Consider the following 20,954-nt stretch of genomic DNA (forward strand, 5'->3'; position numbering starts at 1 on the left):
CATGTGGACTCAATGTCTAAATATATCTACAGACATTTGAAATGTCTTTAGAAATTTTTACGTATCTACAATATAAGACACGAGTCTTTCAGTCGAAATATTTTACATAATAAGTAAAAAAGAACACTTAGTTTTTCAAATAACTAAAATGTGTCATGATAATATATATGTAATTGTCAGCCATGTTAAAGTAATATGAGTAATTACTTTTCATGTCATTTTGTAAAAACAAAGCATATCAGAAGTACCACTTCTCCATGCCTTTACTTTATCTCTAGACTATGCCCGAGCTTTCATCTTCTTCATCTCCCTCTCATTATTTTTCTCTAATTTTCTTCATCATTGACTAATTTTTCCGCCATCTCTAAATGACATCCATGTTATTGATGATCCAAATAATGATTATCAATTGACCGAGTCAAGGACTCAAATAAAGATGCAAAAATCAAACGGGTCAACCAGTGTCCAAGTCACTAGGAAGGAGATTCCGAAAGAGTTTTGTCACCTATGCCAGGAACTGAGAGGTCGGCACGTGTCTCTTAGGTACCTTAAGCCATGCTCTGACAACAATCAGGTCAACCATGGTCATAACTCTGCTCTAGACTTTGGAACAGTGAGAGGGGTCTGCGAAAATCAGCCTGGCTCTGAAGCACGTCTTGTCTCAAGGCACGGGAAGTCGACTCTGACTCGAGGTTTACCCAACCTAAGCCCTGACCTTAATTAAGCTCCAATCAACAAAATCTAAATAACGTGAAAAATCAAAACACGCTGAAAAGCCAACTTTCTATATGCAATCTATGAAATCAACAAAAAGATCTATCAAATACGAAAGATACGCAAATAAAAAAATATTTTCTTTTTTACGACCTTGAAAGCATGGTCTCATCTAAGTCAGTGATTTACAACCGCACCATCTCAGCCAATCATCAAACTCGATCAACCGAGCCTATATAAAGACAACCAGTTCGCCCTAATCAGTCATCTAAGCTTCCACTTCTAAACTCAGACTTTGAATTCAATTATTTAACTACAAAAACACCCTACTAACTTGAGCTTTAGAGGTTTTTTCTGAATTTTTTTGCAGGTTGTCCCTAAAATTACGAAAAAACTCATTGTTTAATTCGTTCAGTCTTCATATCCTAAATGACAAACTAAAGTCACTTTTAGACATCATCATTTATGCTGCTCCAGATTTATACTTCCACCATCAATTCATCTTTGATAATCACCATCACCAATCCATTGGATTTGGATCTAGATTGGTGCAGTCCGATGATATTATGGATGATTAACCATTTAAGGTCTTATTTTATAAGATTCAACTTTTTTGTAAAGATTTAGGATTTATGGGATTCCATACAAGATTTGACATTGCTGATGTCAAAATATGTCCGTCTTGTATCAGAAAAAATGATGAGACCAAGATGTTGAATCCCGCTTTGAGTGATGAGACTGCTACGTCGAATCTCACTTTTGCTTCACTCAATTTAGGAACAAAACTTGCAAGGAGCTCAAAAACTTCTCTGGCGCTAAAGACAGTCAGATTGCCCTTGAAGTTAAAATATTGAATATGAGTGAACCATAAAGTTTGTAGATGTTTTGAGGTAGGTTGATAACTTTTTATAGGTTGATTTAACCGACTGTAGAGAGGCGGTGATGATGAGGTGGTTGAGATCCACCGTGTTACATTGAAATTATTATTTCTTAGTCTAAAGATATTAGGATTCCTCTATAGGATTATCCTGTGATTTTGATACTCAAAAGTTCCTTTGTTCACGATTGTCGATAAATTATGTTTCCAAGTTCGTAGATTCCTGATGAGATCTTTCCTCGCCGACTCGGATTTTTGATTAAATTCATTATTAATGAAAACTTCATTATAAATCTCATCATCCTTTATCCCTAACTTTCTTCTTGGTCCAGCTTTCTAGAGAGAGAAAAAAAATTCCTAAATCTTTTTAATGAAAACTTCACATCTAAGTTAGCCGAAGAAATACGACATCAAAGATATGATCATGGTTTAGAGAAAGTAGCATAGGTATCCCTAAAAGAATTAGAGAGAGAAAAAAACTAAGAGAGAACTAGAGAAAAAAAACTAAGAGAAAAAAAAAAAAACTAAGAGAAATCCAACATCATAGATGTGATCGGAGAAAGAAGATGAAGATTACGGATCAATGTCTGACTAAATCAATTTGTGGACTAAAAACAAAATATGTGCCCAAGTTAGATATTAATCGACTAAAACTTTATTCGCCCGAGATTTTCTGTTATTCCCCAAAGCCGCGACCTATTTGGAAACCTTAATAGATGAAGTCGAGGTTTTGATTGTCATTTGCTTTACGCCCGATTTTTAGATTTTTTTTTATTCCTATGACTGATCAATGAAGAAATCGATTAAGAGTGTTAGGCATAAAAGACCGCAAATCGATTTTATAATTTTTATTAAATAATTTTACCAGAATTATAATTATAAATGTTTTTACTTATTTTGAATATTATTTGATATAAATACAATTAAACACCTAAAAATGTTTTATTTATAAAATTATTTTATAAAATTATTTTATAAATAATCTTTGTTTTATATGTTTATAAATAATTTTACCAAATGTATAATTAAAAATGTTTTTACGAATATTATTTGATACAAATACAATTAACCCTAATTTTTTTTATTTATAAAATACAATTAAACAAATAAAATTGTGTTTATAAATAATCTTTGTTTTATACATTTATAAAAGAAATACAATTAAACACCTAAAATTGTTCTATTTGTAAAATACAATGAAAAGGTGAACATTAAGGAGTTGAGTTTAAACTTTTAATAGATTCCCAACCAATCTTGTAGGAAAGAATGTAGACGAAATTAAGGAAGGATGTAGAAAAAGGAAGAAGAATTTGGTCAAAAATGAATCTACACCTGAAATTTACTTAAACAGATTTCAACTCAATGTCACTTAAATCCCCTTCCCCCATCAATCAACTCTCTAACCATATATTATTTAATACAAATACAGTTAAACACACCTAAAATTATTTTATTTATAAATTTTTTTTATAAATAATCTTTATTTTGTATCTTTATAAAACAAATACAATTAAACACCTAAAATTATTTTATTTATAAATGGTTATTTCTGTACCCAATTTGTGACCAACTCAACGTTTTGGTTCCATAACTGTCCGGTAGTTCGATTTGGCCCCCAATGGCCAAATTTTTTACAAAATTATCTTCGAAGGCCAAAATGAAATTATTTTCAAAAAAAAGTTAAATGCATAAAAGCCACATCACCTCTTTCTTTCTCATCCACTTTACCTTATCTCTCCTCCAGAGTCGGCCCTGACCCAAAGCGAGTAAAGCCTTGCTTTGGCCACCAAATACATGGGCCACAATTTCGGGAAGACGCCTTTAAAAATTTTGTTGTCTTACTGGAGTTTTATCCCAATTCAGAGGCCCGTTAATTGAGTAACAAAGGAAAAGTAATAAAAGCAACCACTTATAAATATAACCTAACAGTGGACCCCGCAACGGTAACTATCTCGTCCATCCGTTCTATTCTCTCTATCTCTCCTTTTCAATCCCAACCATTCATGTGCGGCACTTTCTATTGATTAAAATTGTTGGACTGTTATTTCGTCATATCCCTACATAATATTTAAATGTATATAATTAATTATATACAATAAAAATCTTATATTCCCTTGATGCTCTAAATGTTTTTTAAGGTTAAATTATATGACTAATCATGATTAAATTTCATACTCATTTATACACAATATATATGTATCATATTGTATGTAATAAATTATAAAGTGTCAATAAATATATAAGAATAAATTAAAGTCATATGCATGTACATACGTGTAACGTGTGCATGCTCACATACACATATATACATATATACATATATATACATACATACACATATATACATACATATGTACATACACATATATACATACATATGTACATACACATATATACATATACATATACATATACATATACATATACATATACATATACATATAAATATATACATCTACATATATGCATATATACATATATACATATAAAATCATCGTTTAGGATGTCAAAAAGTACATGATAAATTTAAAAATCTTGTAACTATTTTATTTGCGTACATTATTATAAGGAATATTTAGCGTTTGGGTCAAGGATAAGTACCGGCTTTAGCGTTTAAGTCACAAGTTTGTCCGTTATAGCCTTTGGGTCACGGACTAACAGTTGACCGCGTTGACCGTCGACAGTCACTAACTACCGTTTCAATTCAAAAACGCTAACGGTGTGGCGATGACGAGTTAACGGTCGTCTGCTGACGTCATGTGACCGTTTTTTGAAATAGATATGGATCGTCCAAATGAACGATCCAGATTACTCACAAATCATGCCGTTTTTTCTCAAAATCTTTTAAATACTCTTCTTCCCACTTTCATACCTCAATCTCATCATTTACTTTCAACAAGTAAATTGTGTTTTCTTTCTTCAATTTAGGAGTCTACTAACATCAACATCAACATCAATTGGAGTTAAGAGGGAAATAACCAATATGGAATCAAAGAACCAATTGTTAAGTTTTTTTTCTCGCTTTTTTTACCTAAATACTAACATTATGCACAAACAGATGTACCAATGCCTAATTTATACTTAATTTTCAGATATGTCAATTGTGTGATCAAGCTTCACATTCTGCAATTTCCTGTTGTTGGGCGTACTCTAAATGCTCCAAGAGAGGAGGCCCTGGTATTAGAATGTTATTGCAATTTGAAGGAACACTTGTTAAGGGAAAAAAATATCTAAAATGTCAATTTCCTTCATGTGATGGATTTCAATGGTTAAATGAAGCTCTTGCAAATGGAAGTGGGACATCTTCATTCTCAAAATGCTACTATTGTGGTGATGATGATCATAAAGCAAGAGACTGCACATGGGATGGATGCCATGTCCTAAACAAGGATGCAAGGGTATGATGCATATAGGGATATCACATTCACATGAAAATGAAGGGAAAAAGTTTGTGAGATATGAAAAGTGTGGAATTTTTGAGTGGTTGGCAGATGCAATTGTCACACATGAAGCAACCACCAAGCAACAATCCTTGTTGAGAGGGAAAGGCATGCACACACCAAGTCTACATATGGATGAATTATGTGAGGAATTTATGAACAAGTCAAAGATGCCCAAGTGCTGCTATTGTAACTCATTTGAACATCATGGAAGTAATTGTCCTATTTTGCTTACTAGATGTGTTAGAAATTCGTGTAATGCAGAAATGAGACTAGGAACTAGTGGCAGAGCTCATAGCTATGGAAAGAGGTTTTTTTCATGCACTAAACCATCATGCTCAGGATTTATGTGGCTTGAAGATGTATTGAAAAATCAAAACAAATGAATATGTTATGAACTACTAGTATATCAATGAAATTGTTGTTTAATAACCCATTCGTAGTACTAACATAAGATCCAATCAAAGTTCTAACATCAATATCTATTAAAAGTACTAACATCAATATCCATTCAAAATACTAACATCAATATTCATTCAAAATACTAACATCAAAGAAACCATTGTGACCATACTAACATAACATCCCATTCAAAATAGTAACAACAAGAAACCATTCAAAATAAACATTAACTACACAAAATACTTAGGCAAGTTTTGGAGTAAATACCAATTTAGTCAGAGTCAATGACAAATGTCTTCCCATTCAGAGCAGGATTACTTCTGAAACCAATTCTTCCACTTCTGCGCACAGGAGCCAACTTTTGCCTTTTGTGTTGATTACCTTGTGATATCTGTGATTGTAGTGTGATCTGAGACTTTTGAGTTGACTGGGTGAAGGTTTGAGATGGTTCAACTGAATCAATGGCATTTCCTTCCCATTTCCTCTCCCATTGCCCCTACTGAGTCCAACTTCACAAGTTCCTCTTCCTCTCCCAATGCCCCTACTCACAGTCTTTATCTTTACACTTGTACTCTTGTTGAGTTGAGTGATTCCTTACTTGAGCTGTCACAAACTTCTTTGAGATGGAGTAAGCTCTTATAAAATTTTTTCAGTGGGTCACACTCTGCCATTCCATACCAATGAATAACTCATCTGTGTCTGTGTCCCCTAACCCATATGTTCCCTCATCATACACATCTTGTGATCTACTGACAAAGTCTGCATTAAATAAATTTTCTCTATCAGAATCTCCTCCTACATTCTCATCTTCATCATCTGCATCTGTGGGGACAGATTCTTCACCATCACTGCTTCTTCCAGAATGGTATTCCTCATCAGGTTCAATACCATCATCTTCATCATCTTCAACACCACTATCTAACACATTTGTTTATGAACCTCTTCTACAACTTGATCTTCACACCTTTTAGCAAAATCTATGATAGGAAGCCAATCTAACTCTTCCTCAGACACATAGTTAATGCTCTTGCCCTTTGTTTTGGTTTGTTTACCCAAACCCTTATTGTTTACCGTTTCTTTAGAGGTAGACCCCACCATTTTCCTGCAAAGCTATTCATGATATAACAATACAAAAGCATTGAAACTTACAACCACAACAACAACCACATATAATAAACAATACAAAAGGTTTTAAATGTCTGAAAACAGTGAAAGAATTTCAAAATTACAAACATGGAAAAACAGTGAAAGGGTTCAAAATTACAAACATGGACGTAAATATCTGAAAATGGAATAAACCCTAAACCTACATCCAGAGAAAGAAAGTTCAAAAAGTAAAAAATTTATCAATCGAAAACAATGGTTGAAGTAATGATTAGCCTAACTCTAACTTAGTAACGGATAACTTGTTAATCATTCATATGGAAATGGAATAAATGAAAAGATATACAAGTTCGAAATCGTGGAACAGTTATTCAGCAATCTAAATAGAAATTAGGTCAAATAAGAAAAAATTGATGAACACTTACCTTACTGCCTTGTAAACCCTAGAAATATGACTTCGAAGTAAACAAAGAAGCTCGCACGAACCCTTAACCAGTCGGAATTGAGCAAATCGCAAGAACCCTAAACCCCTAAATTCCCAAATCGCACAAATCCTAGGAATTTCAGAAAATCCTCAATTCTGTCGCGGGAAATAGATTTAACAAACCCACATTTTTTTGTTTTGAATCTGACCGTCCATTCAGATCGAATCTGGGTCGTCGATTCAATTCGTTAAACTAACGGAATAGGTTAGGTTATTTCGTAATTATATATATACGAGTTAGGGTGAAACAGTAATTTCGGTTGAATTGAAACGGTAGTTAGTGACCGTCGGCGGTCAACGCGGTCAACTGTTAATCCGTGACCCAAAGACTATAACGGACAAACTTATGACTTAAACGCTAAAGCCGGTACTTATCCTTGACCCAAACACTAAATATCCCTTATTATAATTATTGTGTGTTACCGTTATTATTAGGGGCTTTGTCTTCCATCCTCAAAGTTAGAAGTATCAAGAGCTAAACTCAATCCCTCAACAAAAAAAAATAGCTCAACTCAATATTTTGTGTGGTTAGAGATACACCTCCAGTTGCATGGATTTCGTCAAGTACCTATGCGTGAAAACATGAGAAAATTACGATTGATTGGTCCTTTCTTTGTCTCTTTTGATTACAAAATAATCTCCAACTAACAAATTTTAGAAGCAGAAGTCGATTCTTGTAAAATACCATTATTTACGAGATAATCTTATAATTCTTGTGAATTTTTATTTTGGCAAACAATTTGACAAATTTTGCACAAGCTTTTACGAGGCTCACATTTCAAAAAATCGCTTCGGGCCACCAAATTCTCAGGGTCGGCCATGCTCTCCTCCTCACCTTTTTTCTCTGGCGAATGGTCGCCGACCAAAATAAAAATTCCGGCCGACGATCATTTTCCGGAGAAAAAAGGTGAGGTGGACCGGAGGTGGTGTGATGGAGGATAGATAAGATGAAGTGGAAGAGAAAGAAAGAGGTGATGTGGCTTTTATGCCTCTAACTTTTTTGTGAGAAATAATTTTATTTTGACCCCGGAACATAATTTCGTAAAAATTTAGTCTTCCGGAGCTAAATTGAACTGCCTGACACCTATGGGGGCCAACATGGAATTAACCCATTTATAAAATACAATTAACACACATATAAATAATCTTTGTTTTATATTTTTATAAGACAAATTCAATTTAATACCAAGAATATTTTATTTATAAAATAAGATGAAAATGTGATGTTTAAGAAGGTGATTTTTTTTTCTCTCAACAAAAAAAAAAAAAAGAGGTCTTTCAACAAAAAAAAAACAAAAAAAAGGAGGTGATTTTAAATTTTTAACCGATCTCCCAATCCAGTAGGAATACTGGAAAGAATGTGGACGGAATGGTGGGAAGATACACAAAATAGAATAAGGAGAATTTTGTTAAAAAGGAATGTAAAACTAGAATTTACATAAACCGATTCCAACTCAATTTCACTCTCTTTCACCATCGGTCAACTCTCTCTCTAACCATATATTATTATCTCTCCTTCTTCTCCTCCATATATATTTGTATCCATCCCTTCAATTTTCTTCAGACAAATCCTCTCTCCATTCAAGGTTCTTTCTCTCTTCTTTCTTTGATTGGTTTAGCCCTAGTTTCCATGTCATCTAGATTCTAGCCATTGTTTACCGTTTCATACTGTAAACCCCAATAAGCAATAAAAAGTTCTGATTTTGGGTATGCATATGAAAACCCTTTTATCTTATTTGCATTGTTTCTACGTTTAATTTAGACCCATAGATTCTTCTTTGATAACTTTTCCCCAAACCCTAGATCACTGTTATTTTGATAAGAACATATTATTTACTTCAATTGACTTTGTTTTATTTACAGATTAGTTGATTTGATTTTGCAGTTTCTGAACTTTTCTCCAAATACCTAATTTGAGCTTTTTATGGATACTTTTTGAAGTAGTTTCTTTGACCTTTATCTGTTCTTCATGAAGTAAAGATTCGGAGATTTAATAGTTTTCTTATTTATATGTTGATTCCTACTAATAATAATGGATGATTTCTGAAATCAAAAAAAAAAAAATTGGATGATTTCTATCCCTCAATTAAGTCCTTGACTTGTTGTTGTGTTTTTGTTTTTCGACATATTCTTTACTTATTGTTGGAACTCGAAGCATTCGGAGTCTGAATTAGGGCTTACGCGGGTCACCTAGACAAAATTTTTGCAGATTTTGATTGTTCTCTAGCTAAAAGGGTCTTCCTTGTAGTCCACTTTCTGATTTTAATTCTTATTCCATGATTTCAGGTGATTCTTCTAGTTTCATTGTTGAGATAGAGAGATGGCTTTTACTACCAAATCAATTGCTCTCACCATAGCATTTTTTGGTGTACTTTCTTTCCTATTGGGAGTGATTGCTGAAAATAAGAAGGTATAACCAAATTATGCACCTTGTAGTTATTTCGCGAAGAAGGATTTGCCTCTTGAAAAGTCATGGCCATTGTTTGGAATCTTTTTCATTTGGAAGCCTATCTTCGTTTTATTCACCATGACTAGTGCATGAAGTGCCATGGGATTTGATACTTAACCACAAGAGTGTGATTCGCTAAGAATTATTCGTATATTCATGGTTTTCCATTGTTATTGAAACTTTTGATGGTAGTTTATTTCTGTACTGATTGATTGGGTTAGGTCAAATTGATAATGTTACCTCCTTCTTCACCTTCTAATTTGGTTTTCTTTGGTCTTGTTTTCCATCAGCCTGCAGCTGGAACTCCAATTCAAGGGAAAGATGTAGTAATTTGCAAATTCCCCTCCGACCCAACTGTGATTTTGGGGAGTTTATCTACTGTCGCTCTTGTCGTCTCTACAGCTTTTGGTTTCTTTTCTATATTTTACTCTTACAAAGGCGAACAGGTCCCAAAAGATGCTTTGTTCCAAAGCACTTCCTTGGTTGTCTTCATTGGTGTCGCTGTGTAAGTCAACACTTTGCTCTTTTGAATTGTTTTTCTCGTAGAAATCTGAATCTAGGGCTACTAAAACCCTAAACAAAGATATATTTAGCAACAAGGTTTCTGCAGTCAACGAATGTTGGCTTCTGTTATTGACCATATCGATCGACACATATGCTTATTAGTTTTACACAAAATTATTAATTATCTCCCATACTTTTATTTTTTTGAAACTTATCCTAGTCGTTATACTTGTCTTGTCTATGATGATAGGACTTTCTTGTGATTATGCGACCTATATCTCTTTGTCGATAAGAAACCAGTCTAAAAAATTCGAGCTACAATGATGCTCTTTTTGATGTTCTAGACTAGATTTATGTTCATATATTCTTATGCTGCGGTGATGTACATGTGAAATCAGGGTTGTGTCCGTACTTGGGGCTTTGCTGATGCTTTGGGCGACCATATCTGAAAGCCTTCACAAGATCAACAATGTCCATCACAGTCTTGACTATACATGCCCCACGGCCAAGACCGGGCTATTTGGAGGAGCTGCTTTTCTCTGCCTAGATGCGTCTCTCTTCTGGTTGATCTGCCAAATGTTAACACTTAATGCTAGAGAAGATTACCTCGAAGATGACCCAAAGGGTCAATATGGACAGGTTCTTGCTACCGAAATTGAATCAAATGCTAGGCCCAAGGTATAGTGCACCTAGAGAAATTGCTTGGAGAAGAAAGAAGACTCGATGTTTAATGTTACTTTTATTAGCATAACCCTAGTTTGAATTAGTTTTTACGTCTCCTCTGCATAAAAAAAAGGGATCAATCTTGTGAGTTTTTTTTTTCTGTTTCATCTTTCTATTCCATGTGTGCTAAAGAGCTTCCCATTTGGATTTACGTCTTCTTCAATCGATACTGTAAATATGGTTAGTTGGTGGATTCTATTTATGTTGTCTCTTTTCAACTTGTGTTTATTACTTTCTTCTGACATCTTATATCAATCAAGAATTGGGATCCATTTACACTGCTCTTCTTTGTTGTGTGTGTGAGAGAGGGAGAGAGAAGGGGGATTCCTTCCCCATGTACTCTTATTATATTTTAAACAACCAATACAAAGTCCCCCCAACCCAGAGATTTGGATTGTTCAATCTTTTTTTCGAATTAAATCTGAAAGAAAGAGTTGGTTATAAAATAACAGATGCTCCTGGCCGAAGGATCCGAATGCTTGCAGCAAGTAGTCAATGACATATCATAACGATATTCCAAAACGGTTGCTTCTTTTACCTCTCTTTACAATGCCTGCATTCAAGAAACAAAAGGATAAGTGTGTAAGAATTTATGTTTCTTACAACTGTCTTCAGAAAGCAATTTCATAAAAGAAAAAATACAGTGAGTTCTTCCACATTAGAAGTTCTTACGAAAATCTACGTATTTCATGTGATACTTTATGTCACCTTTAACAATTAAAATCGTCACTATCAAGTATCAGTTGTTTGTAGTCATATAAAATGAATGAATGATGATGATGCCCAGAAAAGAACAAAATTGATCAGGTTGGTTTGACCTCAGCATGGATAGAAGTGTCAAAACAATGTCTGATTCTGCAAGAGATCAAAACCTTGCTCTAATGTAGAGAGAGACGCAAAAAAGTTGAAGGACGGAACTTCTTTATGAAAAATATGCATTTGTAGAACCATGAAAACATTGGTTTAACAGAAAAAATGAATGGTACATACTTTTATGTTAATCAGCTTACCTGCTTGGACGTCTGGGGGATTAACGGAGTAATCTCACATTGTTCTTTAACCCACTTGTCATAATCTTCGATTAACTGCTGGAGGAGCGCAGGAACAAGCCTATCCACCAGTGCTTGCATAACCCTGTATGTGAACACACATTCTAAATAACTTGATTATAGGAATCCAAAATTACAGGACAGTGCAAATTTTTATGTATAGTTTAGAGACTATAAAAAACGGAGGACTTTGTAATTGCCATAAGTTATCAATCACAGAAATTGCGTAAAGATGATTGAACATTCAGCTACTCACATATTTCCAGGCTTTTCGACGGCTGAAACTGGTAGCAATATGAATGGTTGCGTGTAAATCTGCAATTATCCGGGGATGATATTTTCTTGATTAGATCCCGATATTTCACAATGATGTTTAAGATTTAACACCGTTGTCGTCCCAAAACAAAATAGATAACTACCCTCCACCATATACTGCTTATCCTAACATTGGTGTTAGTGGACATGATGTGATCGTCGAACATGACATAGTGCACTTGACTTTAATAAGGAGCAATCATTACCTCCAGAGAGATGTCCAATTTCACGTCGACATCCAAATATGGCTCAGAAGCATTTGCATCCCACGTTATGTGATTTTTCAAGAATGCTGCAACAAGAAAATTTTGAAAATAATATGTTGTATTAGAAATCTGCCAGAGCCTAAACTCTGTGCTCAAGCTACTGATTGGCCGGAAACATGATAATTGAGTATTTCTGTGCCATTACACATCACAGTTTGTAAGATCAAAAAATCCAAAATAAGCTATTTCAGACTGATTACCTCCTGATTTCCTCTATAAAGTTCCCACACTTAATTTTTAGTTTGCACACTAAAGTCTATCAGACTTCACATTTGTAGACTTCAGATTTCTGGACTTCATAATAGATTTCTTGTAATGATTCAGTCTTAGGTTAGTCTATAACATGTAATGAGATGTTGTAATTCTATTGAAACAATCTATAAATTACCGTCACAAGTGGTATTCATCCATCTAGCACCTATAAAACATTTCCTATAGGAAATTATAAGTTTCTAGGTATGTCTACCTGAGAAATGGTCATTTTGGCGTTCCATGATCTGTGAACCCTCAAACTGCAGCAAAACCAGAAAGGAAGATTATTAGAGAAGAAACCTATTTGACAAAAACCTGTTCATACGAGCCATTTTTTCATCTTTGGAAGAACTCCTTTGCACAAATACATTTTTTCTTGCCACAATAATCACCACTTGAAATCAGTTAAACGTCACAGTAAGTCAGTAAGTAGGTGTCTGGTTTTTGCAATTCATAGATATGGTGGCGATGGCAGTCCATCGGCGACTCTTGCTGGCGTGAAAGAAGAAGAGGTGGTGGGGGCATCCAAAACATTTCCACCCAAAAGTCTTGGGTGCCCCGAAGATTTGTTACGATGTCCCAAGGAGGCTGCCGTTGAATATTTGCATGGTGCCCATGGCACATTATCTTTGGACAATAACCATACTTGGATGATTGTTTTGCACAAGTTCATATGTGAGGTTTTTTGGATTGATTGGGGGCAAAGTAGTTGAAGTAATTATACACTTTGAAGTATGTGTAGAACCAAAGTGTTGAAGAAGTGAGGTTGTCGCTGGGCTTGAAGGGTTTCTCTGTGGTTGTTTCTTTTGGAATTGAATTCGAGTAATTAAGATGGATGGAAGTCCTGCAAAATGATGTAGTTTTGACGAATATATTTTTAAAATTTAACATCTTAGGTCTAAACCGTCTTAAAAGTCGGAGACTTATGTTGGGAAATAAAAAGAACAACTGTCACTGCTAAAAATTAGATTATTTTAGGGTGAAATCTTTCCGTGAAGAATGACCACCAGAAGATCCTAATCGATATGAGTGAAAATTGAAAATATTTTTTTGTTTTGCAAATACAATGGTAAATTATGTAATATTTCTTTGCTGTTTGGTCTTATCCACACTATATGACATTTATCTCATCAATCTATAACTTCAAAGTTTGAGTTTGATATAAGCACGAAGTATCTATTTTATTAACAAAAAGTGTATTATCACCAAATACTAACAAAATTTAAATACTTTACAAAAGGATAAAACGGACAATTGCTCATTTCCTAAGTTACTTCTAAAAGATGAAAAAGAAACGTTGTTGCACTCGTAAGCGATAGCACTTAGTAAACGATGGTCACATACCAAAACTTGCTATACATCAAGTAACTAGGAAGAAACAATTTCGAGTAACTGCAACTACACATGCTTGATGCTTCTAATATCCTGAACAAATTCTTATAAGAACTAGGAAGAAACAATTTCTATACCCAAAACGGACTCCAAAAGATAGACATCACATACCAAACCATATGATACGGAAAATGATATTCATAACACCGAGTTTTTGTACCATATTAAAGTCTCTCATGATGTACCAGCATCTTGAAACAACACACTAAGACTTAGGTGTTGTTTGTTTTTTTCCAAGTCTGAATCTGAAACCTGAACCAATCGATGTGTAATTTACACGTATAGTTTGAGTATTTGCATGTGTTTACTTCTCTAACAAATGGAGACCTTAAATCAACTCTTCTTTATCAAATTCAGACTTGTTTTATTAGCTGAAAAATACATGCATTGGATACTAATACTTGTTTCAGATCTTAAGATAAAAGCATGCAAAACAACTAAAATTACGCCATAAAACTAATTCAGATTTCAGATTCAAGCAACACCTTAGTAAAGTCTCTAAGTTAGATATGAAAACTAACTCAGACTCAAATTTCAGAATATTTGTTTATGTCTAACTCGTGATCGCATGATGTCTGACTTGACTGAATGGCTCATCCAGATTGAGTTTGGGTCCATTTGATTTGGACGATTCAAGTTCAGTCGAGTCAGATTCAAACAATGAGAGAAAACAAAAACGACCTTAAACTCGCAATTGATCCTCGAGATGTTGCCACATTTGTGTGGGTAATAAACAACATCACTCTTAGCATTATGCTAAAAAGAGATCTACATAGTATTGTATCATCATTCTAATAATCGAGGAAAAAGAGACGACAAACTCACCTTGCAAGATAACATCTCAATTACGCAATCTTCAGTCGTTGGGGTTATTCGTAAGTCCACTACAGGGTTTACTTCAAATTTCAAAAGTTGGATTCCAGGCAAATTACATCTGCATACCCATCTTGTTCAGTAAAAAACCATAGAGCAAGCCTTGGGCTGACCTTTCCAGCATTACCCATCAAGTCATTTACTAAATTGAACTAGGGTTTCAACTTAGAAATCAAAATTTCAAAAGGAGGAGGAGAAGGTACCTCTACCTGTAGGTGTTAGAATCTAAGGAATGAAAGGAAATTAAAGCTTTGGTGTTTAGTAAGGACTCCATTCCAGAAGGATGATTAAGAAATTCAGTGATTGAGTTTCTTTTTTTCCTACCATACCCATCTTCATCTTCTTCTTCTTCTTCTTCTTCTTCTTCTTGTTTTTCATAAATGGGCAATTTCACTCTTTTTTTCCTGGAAGCAGATAAAACTGCAATTTTGGATGATGAAAATGACTCGGATTTTGATACTCGAATTACTGTACTCTTCTTCCTCCTAATTCAGAAATTAAAACGAAATTGATTCAACCTATTCATGAAATCAAATGAAATAATTTAACTGATAGTTTTTTTTTGGTAATGGAAATATGGAAAGAACCTTGTAAGAGTGGGATGAGGAGCAAACTGCAGGGAATAACTTGCTTGCTCTATTCCTACTCTGCCATAGCCAGAGCAGCAATCAATCATTTTTCTGCTACAAACTAAAACTCCTTTGTCCTCCCCAGAGAGAGAGAGAGATGGGTTTTTGTTTCCAGGTTGATACCGTAGTGGAAAGTGAGATAAGAATTGGGCTATTATCCATATCAGTAAAATTGGAGAAAGTGAAAAGAATTGGAGGGGATTAAATTCAATTAGAGAACTCAACGCAGACAAATTAGTGAGATGGGCAAAGAAAAAGAACATGAGCAAGAAGTGAAAGAATGTTCCTTGTATTAATTAATGAAAAGCTAGTTCAACAAAAAAAAAACATCTCCAATGCAATACCCAAATTCTAAATATGTGCTCAGCAGTTATGGAATGCCTAACTACCTTCTCTCTAAATCTCAGCCGGCCACGTATCCCGATTGGGATTGGGCCAGGATTATGGCCTGACATTCTCCCATTTCTTGCCGCATAAGATTTTTTTTAGCGTTTTTCTTTAAAATCCATCTCCAGACTCTAATGGAAAACTCAACATAAATCTCTAAGTACTTTTCTCTCTAAATCTCACCTCGCCACATACTTCGGTCCGAATTGGGCCGGGACTGTGGTCGGGCGTTCTCCCATTTTCTGTCACATTGGATTTTTTTTAGAGTTTTTCTTTAAAATCCATCTCCTGACTTCAATGAAAAACTCAACATGAATCTCCAAATTGATGTGTCAAGATTTATTTTAGAGATCCTTAAGAGGATGCTCTAAATTTAGAGTGTCTTCTTGTGGATCTGTAAGTATCACATAAGCAAATCAATTAGTTTTATACCAAAATATAGGTTTTTACAGTTTATCTTTAGTGTTGCATTGGAGAAGGTTTTTTAATAGAGTACCTCTAAATAGCCAAATAGGAAAGAAACCATTTAGAGATCTATTTTTCACACTTGACACATGGTGTTTTTAGAGTTTTTCTTGAGTCTTGCATTGGAGATGCTCTAAATCCACCTGGAATGCTATCTTGTGCATATGGTCGAGGGTTGGGAAATGTTATATTCACTTACCACTTTTAGGTGTATGCTCACAGGCTATTCAGAATCGCCACTTGGATTTGATTTCTTTGCTCGTACACTCATTTTTCATATACACAGTCAATATTTTTATGTCGGTAAACGATTACCGACGTCATTTGAACTATATAGGAAAATTTGTCTGATTTAGATGTTCGATCATCGATACTCATCTTACCGATGAAAAACTGAGAGCAATATTTTGTAAGGGTAGGTTTTAGATTTTCAGACTCTAAGAGACTAAGACGATAACCGACGTTATTTGAATCAAATTGGAAAGATGCATATAACTTTGAAGTTTAAACACCGGTCTCATCCTACCTCTGACAAACAAAGAGTAATATGTAGCTCTCGATTTTCCATTGGTACGATGACTCCGACTCCATATGAACCAAATCGGAACGAGTCCTTCGATTTTGTTTTTTGTTCGTCGGTACTTATAGAAGAAGTCTGAGTATTTAGGATACATGAGAAACGATAATGGATATAGTCTGGGAAAATGAGAAAAACAAGCAATAGCTATTTACTGTCAAAGCTATGACATAACAAGCCGACATGGTTACTAACCAATCGGTGAGAAACTCACTGATAGGTTTTACAATCTATCAGTGTGTAGCTCAATGATATGTCCTCTTACCCATTGGAAACTTAGTGTCGAAGGGTTGATGTACCTACGGAACTGGTTCGTCCGATATGTTACATTCTTGAATTTCTTTTCCAAATAATGCACCACTTTTATTTAAAAACACTTGACACGAAGATTATGAAATGTTTACATATCTTTTCAGTGAGTGATTCTTTTGTCTTCATCATTTGTTTGGATCAAAATATTAATTTGAACTTGCTTCATTTTCTATGATTTTCACCATTAAGGACTAATGCATTACAACATAAAGATGATACTGGAGGAAGATACTAGATAATGGAGTGATTTGGAGATGTTTCTGACAAAAATTATAAACTAGTGTGGTACGGAGGAATCAACGAAGAAAAATCAGAAAAATCCCTAGGTCATAGGAGTGAGGAAGAATTTTGTGTTTTCATTGGTTTGAGTCTTATTGACCAAGTGGTGATTGTAAATGAAACTTGACTTGGCCAAACTGGTCAATGATAAGACTCAAATCAATGGCACCGAGGGGTGGTGGGAATTGAGTCAGGCTCGGCCCTCATGGGTACCTCTGGTTTGGGCTCGACCATGTTGGGGTCCCTCCTTATAATAAAAGGACTCCTAATTGGAATAGGATTTCCCTTATTCCTTGTTTGGGGAAAAAATAGAAGTTTCTATTTTTTCAAGCCTAAAAAGGAATTCCTATTTCTATTGGTAAACCTCCCTATTTATCATTATAAAAGGGAATGAAAGGGAAGAGATTATACACAACAACTTCCAGAACAAAGAGAAGTCAGAGAAAGAGAGATTTCTGAAGTGGTTCTTTCAAGAGAGATTGAAAGAGCAGAATATTGGTTTGAAGAAAAGAAGATTATTAATCTTGTGAAGCAATTTAGTTTGTGGTTATCTTCTTCAACCTTTAAGAATTTAGGATTTGTTCAAATCCTAAGGAGTAAGAGATTTGATTTCTTTGTTTCTTTGTTCAGTTTATCCACCATAGGTTTGGTGAAGAGTTGTCCAAGAGTGTTTCTACACATCTTGAAGAATTGTGTAAACCATTATTTAATTATAGTGGAAGATTTCTGGACTAGGTCCCGTGGTTTTTTACCTTCTAGTTTGGAGGGGTTTTTTGCCACGTTAAATAATCTTGGTGTCTCTACTTTTACTTTCGCATCGTTTATATTCATATTCCTGAACAAGTTAATTAGGTTATTTCTCCTAACAAGTGGTACCAGAGCTAAGGTTGGATTTATTGTTCAGAAATATGGAAGTGAACACTAATCGCATGATTAGTTTAGATGGAGAAAACTACTTGATGTGGAAAGCAAAAATGGAAGATTTGTTATACTGCAAAGACCTAGCTGCACCCATTGAAAATCACGGTACAAAACCGATGAAGATAGATGAAGAAGACTGGAAGGTATTAGATCGTAAGGTTGTTGGATTTATTCGACAATGGGTAGAACCCAGTGTTTTTCATCATGTATCGACGGAGACTTCCGCTTATAGTCTATGGAGGAAATTAGAAGAATTGTATGATCAGAAGACAGCTGCCAAAAAGGCTTACTTGTTCAGAAAGCTAGGAAAACTACAATATAAAGAAGGAACCTCAATTGCTCAACACTTGAATGAGATGAAAAGTCTAGTAAACCAGCTTTCTGCAATGAAGTTAGTTTTGGATGATGAGTTGCAGGCCTTACTTCTTCTAAATTCTTTACCAGATAGTTGGGAGACATTGGTGGTGTCTCTTAGCAATTCTGCTCCTGATGGCATAATGCGTATGAATCACGTAACAGGTAGTTTGTTGAATGAAGAAACAAGAAGGAAATCATCGTCAGACGAGTCTCATTCAGAGGCACTTGTTACAGAAAGACAGGGGAGAGGTAAAAGTAGAAAACCTCATAACCGTGATAAGTCAAGGGGGAGATCAAAACCAAAGAAAGAAGTTAGATGTTTTGGTTGTGGAAAAATGGGTCATTACAAGAGTGATTGCAAGAAAACAAAGAAGGAAAATAAAAAGGATGATGAAAAACAAGATAATGTTGCGGCAGTTGCCTCAAGTGATGACATTATCTTACTCTCAGGTTGTGGAGACACTTTCTTAAGTATGACTGAGTCAGAACCAGAAACAACATGGTTGGTTGACTCAGGTGCTTCATATCATGCTATTCCATGTAAGGATTTCTTTAACTCTTACAGAACTGGTGACCTTGGCAAAGTCAGGATGGGAAACTTAGGTTTCTCAAAAATCGTAGGAATTGGAGAAGTGAAAATCGAGACGAGCACAGGGAGTACATTGATTCTTAAGAATGTGAGGCATATACCAGATCTTCGATATAACCTAATCTCTACCGGAGTATTAGATGATGAAGGGTACCACAGTCACTTTGGTGATGGAAAGTGGAAGCTCACAAAAGGGTCAATGGTGATAGCAAGAGGGAAGAAGTGTTGTACTTTATACAGGACTCAAGTAAAACTGTGTAAAGGAGAATTGAATGCAGTTGAAAAAGATTCTTCCACTGATCTTTGGCATAGAAGACTCGGGCACATGAGCGAGAAAGGACTTCAAATCCTTGCTAAACGACAAGACTTACCGAACGTAAAAGGTATAAATTTAAACACTTGCTCTCATTGTTTAGTAGGAAAGCAACATAGAGTATCCTTTCAAAGGAATGCATCTGAAAGAAAATCCAGTGTTTTGGAGCTCGTTTATTCTGACATTTGTGGACCTTTAAAGGTCAAAACACTTGGTGGTGCTTTGTATTTTGTTACTTTTATAGATGATGCTTCCAGGAAAGTTTGGGCATATGCCATAAAGACCAAAGATCAAGTACTTGCAGTTTTCAAGAATTTCCACAACATGGTAGAACGGGAGACAGGAAAATCATTGAAGTGCATTCGAACTGACAATGGAGGAGAATACATCGGGTCGTTTGAAGAGTATTGCAAAACCCATGGTATTCGACATGAACAGACAGTTCCCAAAACTCCACAACAAAATGGTGTAGCAGAACGCATGAATCGCACTATTGTGGAGAGGATCAGATGTATGCTCTCAGAAGCTAAGTTGCCTAAAAGCTTCTGGGGTGAAGCAATGCGTACTGCATGTTATCTGATTAATTTATCACCTTCAGCACCATTAGATGGAGATGTAGCTGAGAGAGTGTGGGCTGGGAAAGAAGTCAGTTATGGACACCTAAGGGTGTTTGGTTGCAGGGCTTTTGTGCATATACCTAAAGATCAAAGAGCAAAGCTTGATGATAAAGCCAAGCAATGCATCTTTTTAGGGTATGCAGATGAGAAATTCGGATACCGGTTATGGGATCCAGTCGATAAGAAGATTATTAGAAGTAGAGATGTGGTCTTTCTTGAAAATCAAACTATTGAGGACTTCGGAAAAGTTGAGAAGCATGAGAATCATAGTAATGATCTCATTCATCTAGATCCACATATCTCTTCTAAGGTTATGCATGATAATGCAGGTGAAGAACAAAATCATGAAGATGAAGCTCATGAAGATGTTCCTATGGTGATGATGTTGAACAGGAAATGGAAGTTCAACATGAACCACCAGCTGAATTGAGAAGATCGACTAGAGATAGAGCACCATCTACCAAATATCCTCCACACGAGTATGTGATGGTTACAGATAGTGGAGAACCACAGTGTTATGAAGAAGCCATAGATGATGAACACAAGAAGGAGTGGTTGAAAGCTATGCAAGATGAGATTGAATCATTGCATAAGAACAACACTTTTAAGTTGGTTGAAAAACCAAAGAATAAGAAAATTCTTAAAAATAAGTGGGTTTTCAAAA

The 20,954-nt window shown here is 35.1% G+C and overlaps 2 protein-coding genes across 5 annotated transcripts; one reads left to right on the forward strand and one right to left on the reverse strand.

Annotated features, from left to right (window-relative positions):
- The first annotated feature begins 8,208 nt into the window (after window positions 1-8,208).
- LOC147531820 (uncharacterized) lies at window positions 8,209-10,973 on the forward strand. 2 transcript variants are annotated; one of them, XM_086647985.1, is made up of 4 exons: window positions 8,209-8,607; window positions 9,308-9,431; window positions 9,761-9,975; window positions 10,373-10,973. In XM_086647985.1, the coding sequence occupies exons 2-4, from the start codon at window positions 9,342-9,344 to the stop codon at window positions 10,656-10,658; spliced, it is 591 nt and encodes a 196-aa protein (XP_086504111.1). In that variant the 5' UTR covers window positions 8,209-8,607; window positions 9,308-9,341; the 3' UTR covers window positions 10,659-10,973. The 2 variants fall into 2 exon arrangements, with proteins under 2 accessions (XP_086504111.1, XP_086504112.1); XM_086647986.1 differs by having other exon boundaries at window positions 8,462-8,728.
- A 35-nt stretch (window positions 10,974-11,008) lies between these two features.
- Window positions 11,009-15,692, reverse strand: LOC147531821 (DUF1997 family protein, putative (DUF1997)). 3 transcript variants are annotated; one of them, XM_086647982.1, is made up of 9 exons: window positions 15,432-15,621; window positions 15,054-15,329; window positions 14,797-14,905; window positions 12,794-12,839; window positions 12,268-12,353; window positions 12,003-12,061; window positions 11,708-11,831; window positions 11,516-11,552; window positions 11,009-11,250 (listed from the first exon to the last, which is right to left on the reverse strand). In XM_086647982.1, exons 1-8 carry the CDS (start codon window positions 15,518-15,520, stop codon window positions 11,535-11,537), a joined length of 807 nt encoding a protein of 268 aa, XP_086504108.1. In that variant the 5' UTR covers window positions 15,521-15,621; the 3' UTR covers window positions 11,009-11,250; window positions 11,516-11,534. The 3 variants fall into 3 exon arrangements, with proteins under 3 accessions (XP_086504108.1, XP_086504109.1, XP_086504110.1); XM_086647983.1 differs by lacking the exon at window positions 11,516-11,552 and having other exon boundaries at window positions 15,432-15,692; XM_086647984.1 differs by lacking the exon at window positions 11,516-11,552 and having other exon boundaries at window positions 11,688-11,831.
- Window positions 15,693-20,954: the final 5,262 nt, after the last annotated feature.

This window comes from Eschscholzia californica, unplaced genomic scaffold (genome assembly GCF_041429995.1).
Source record: "Eschscholzia californica isolate CP2 unplaced genomic scaffold, dmEscCali1.0.p SCAF_6, whole genome shotgun sequence".
Taxonomy (NCBI): Eukaryota; Viridiplantae; Streptophyta; class Magnoliopsida; order Ranunculales; family Papaveraceae; genus Eschscholzia; species Eschscholzia californica.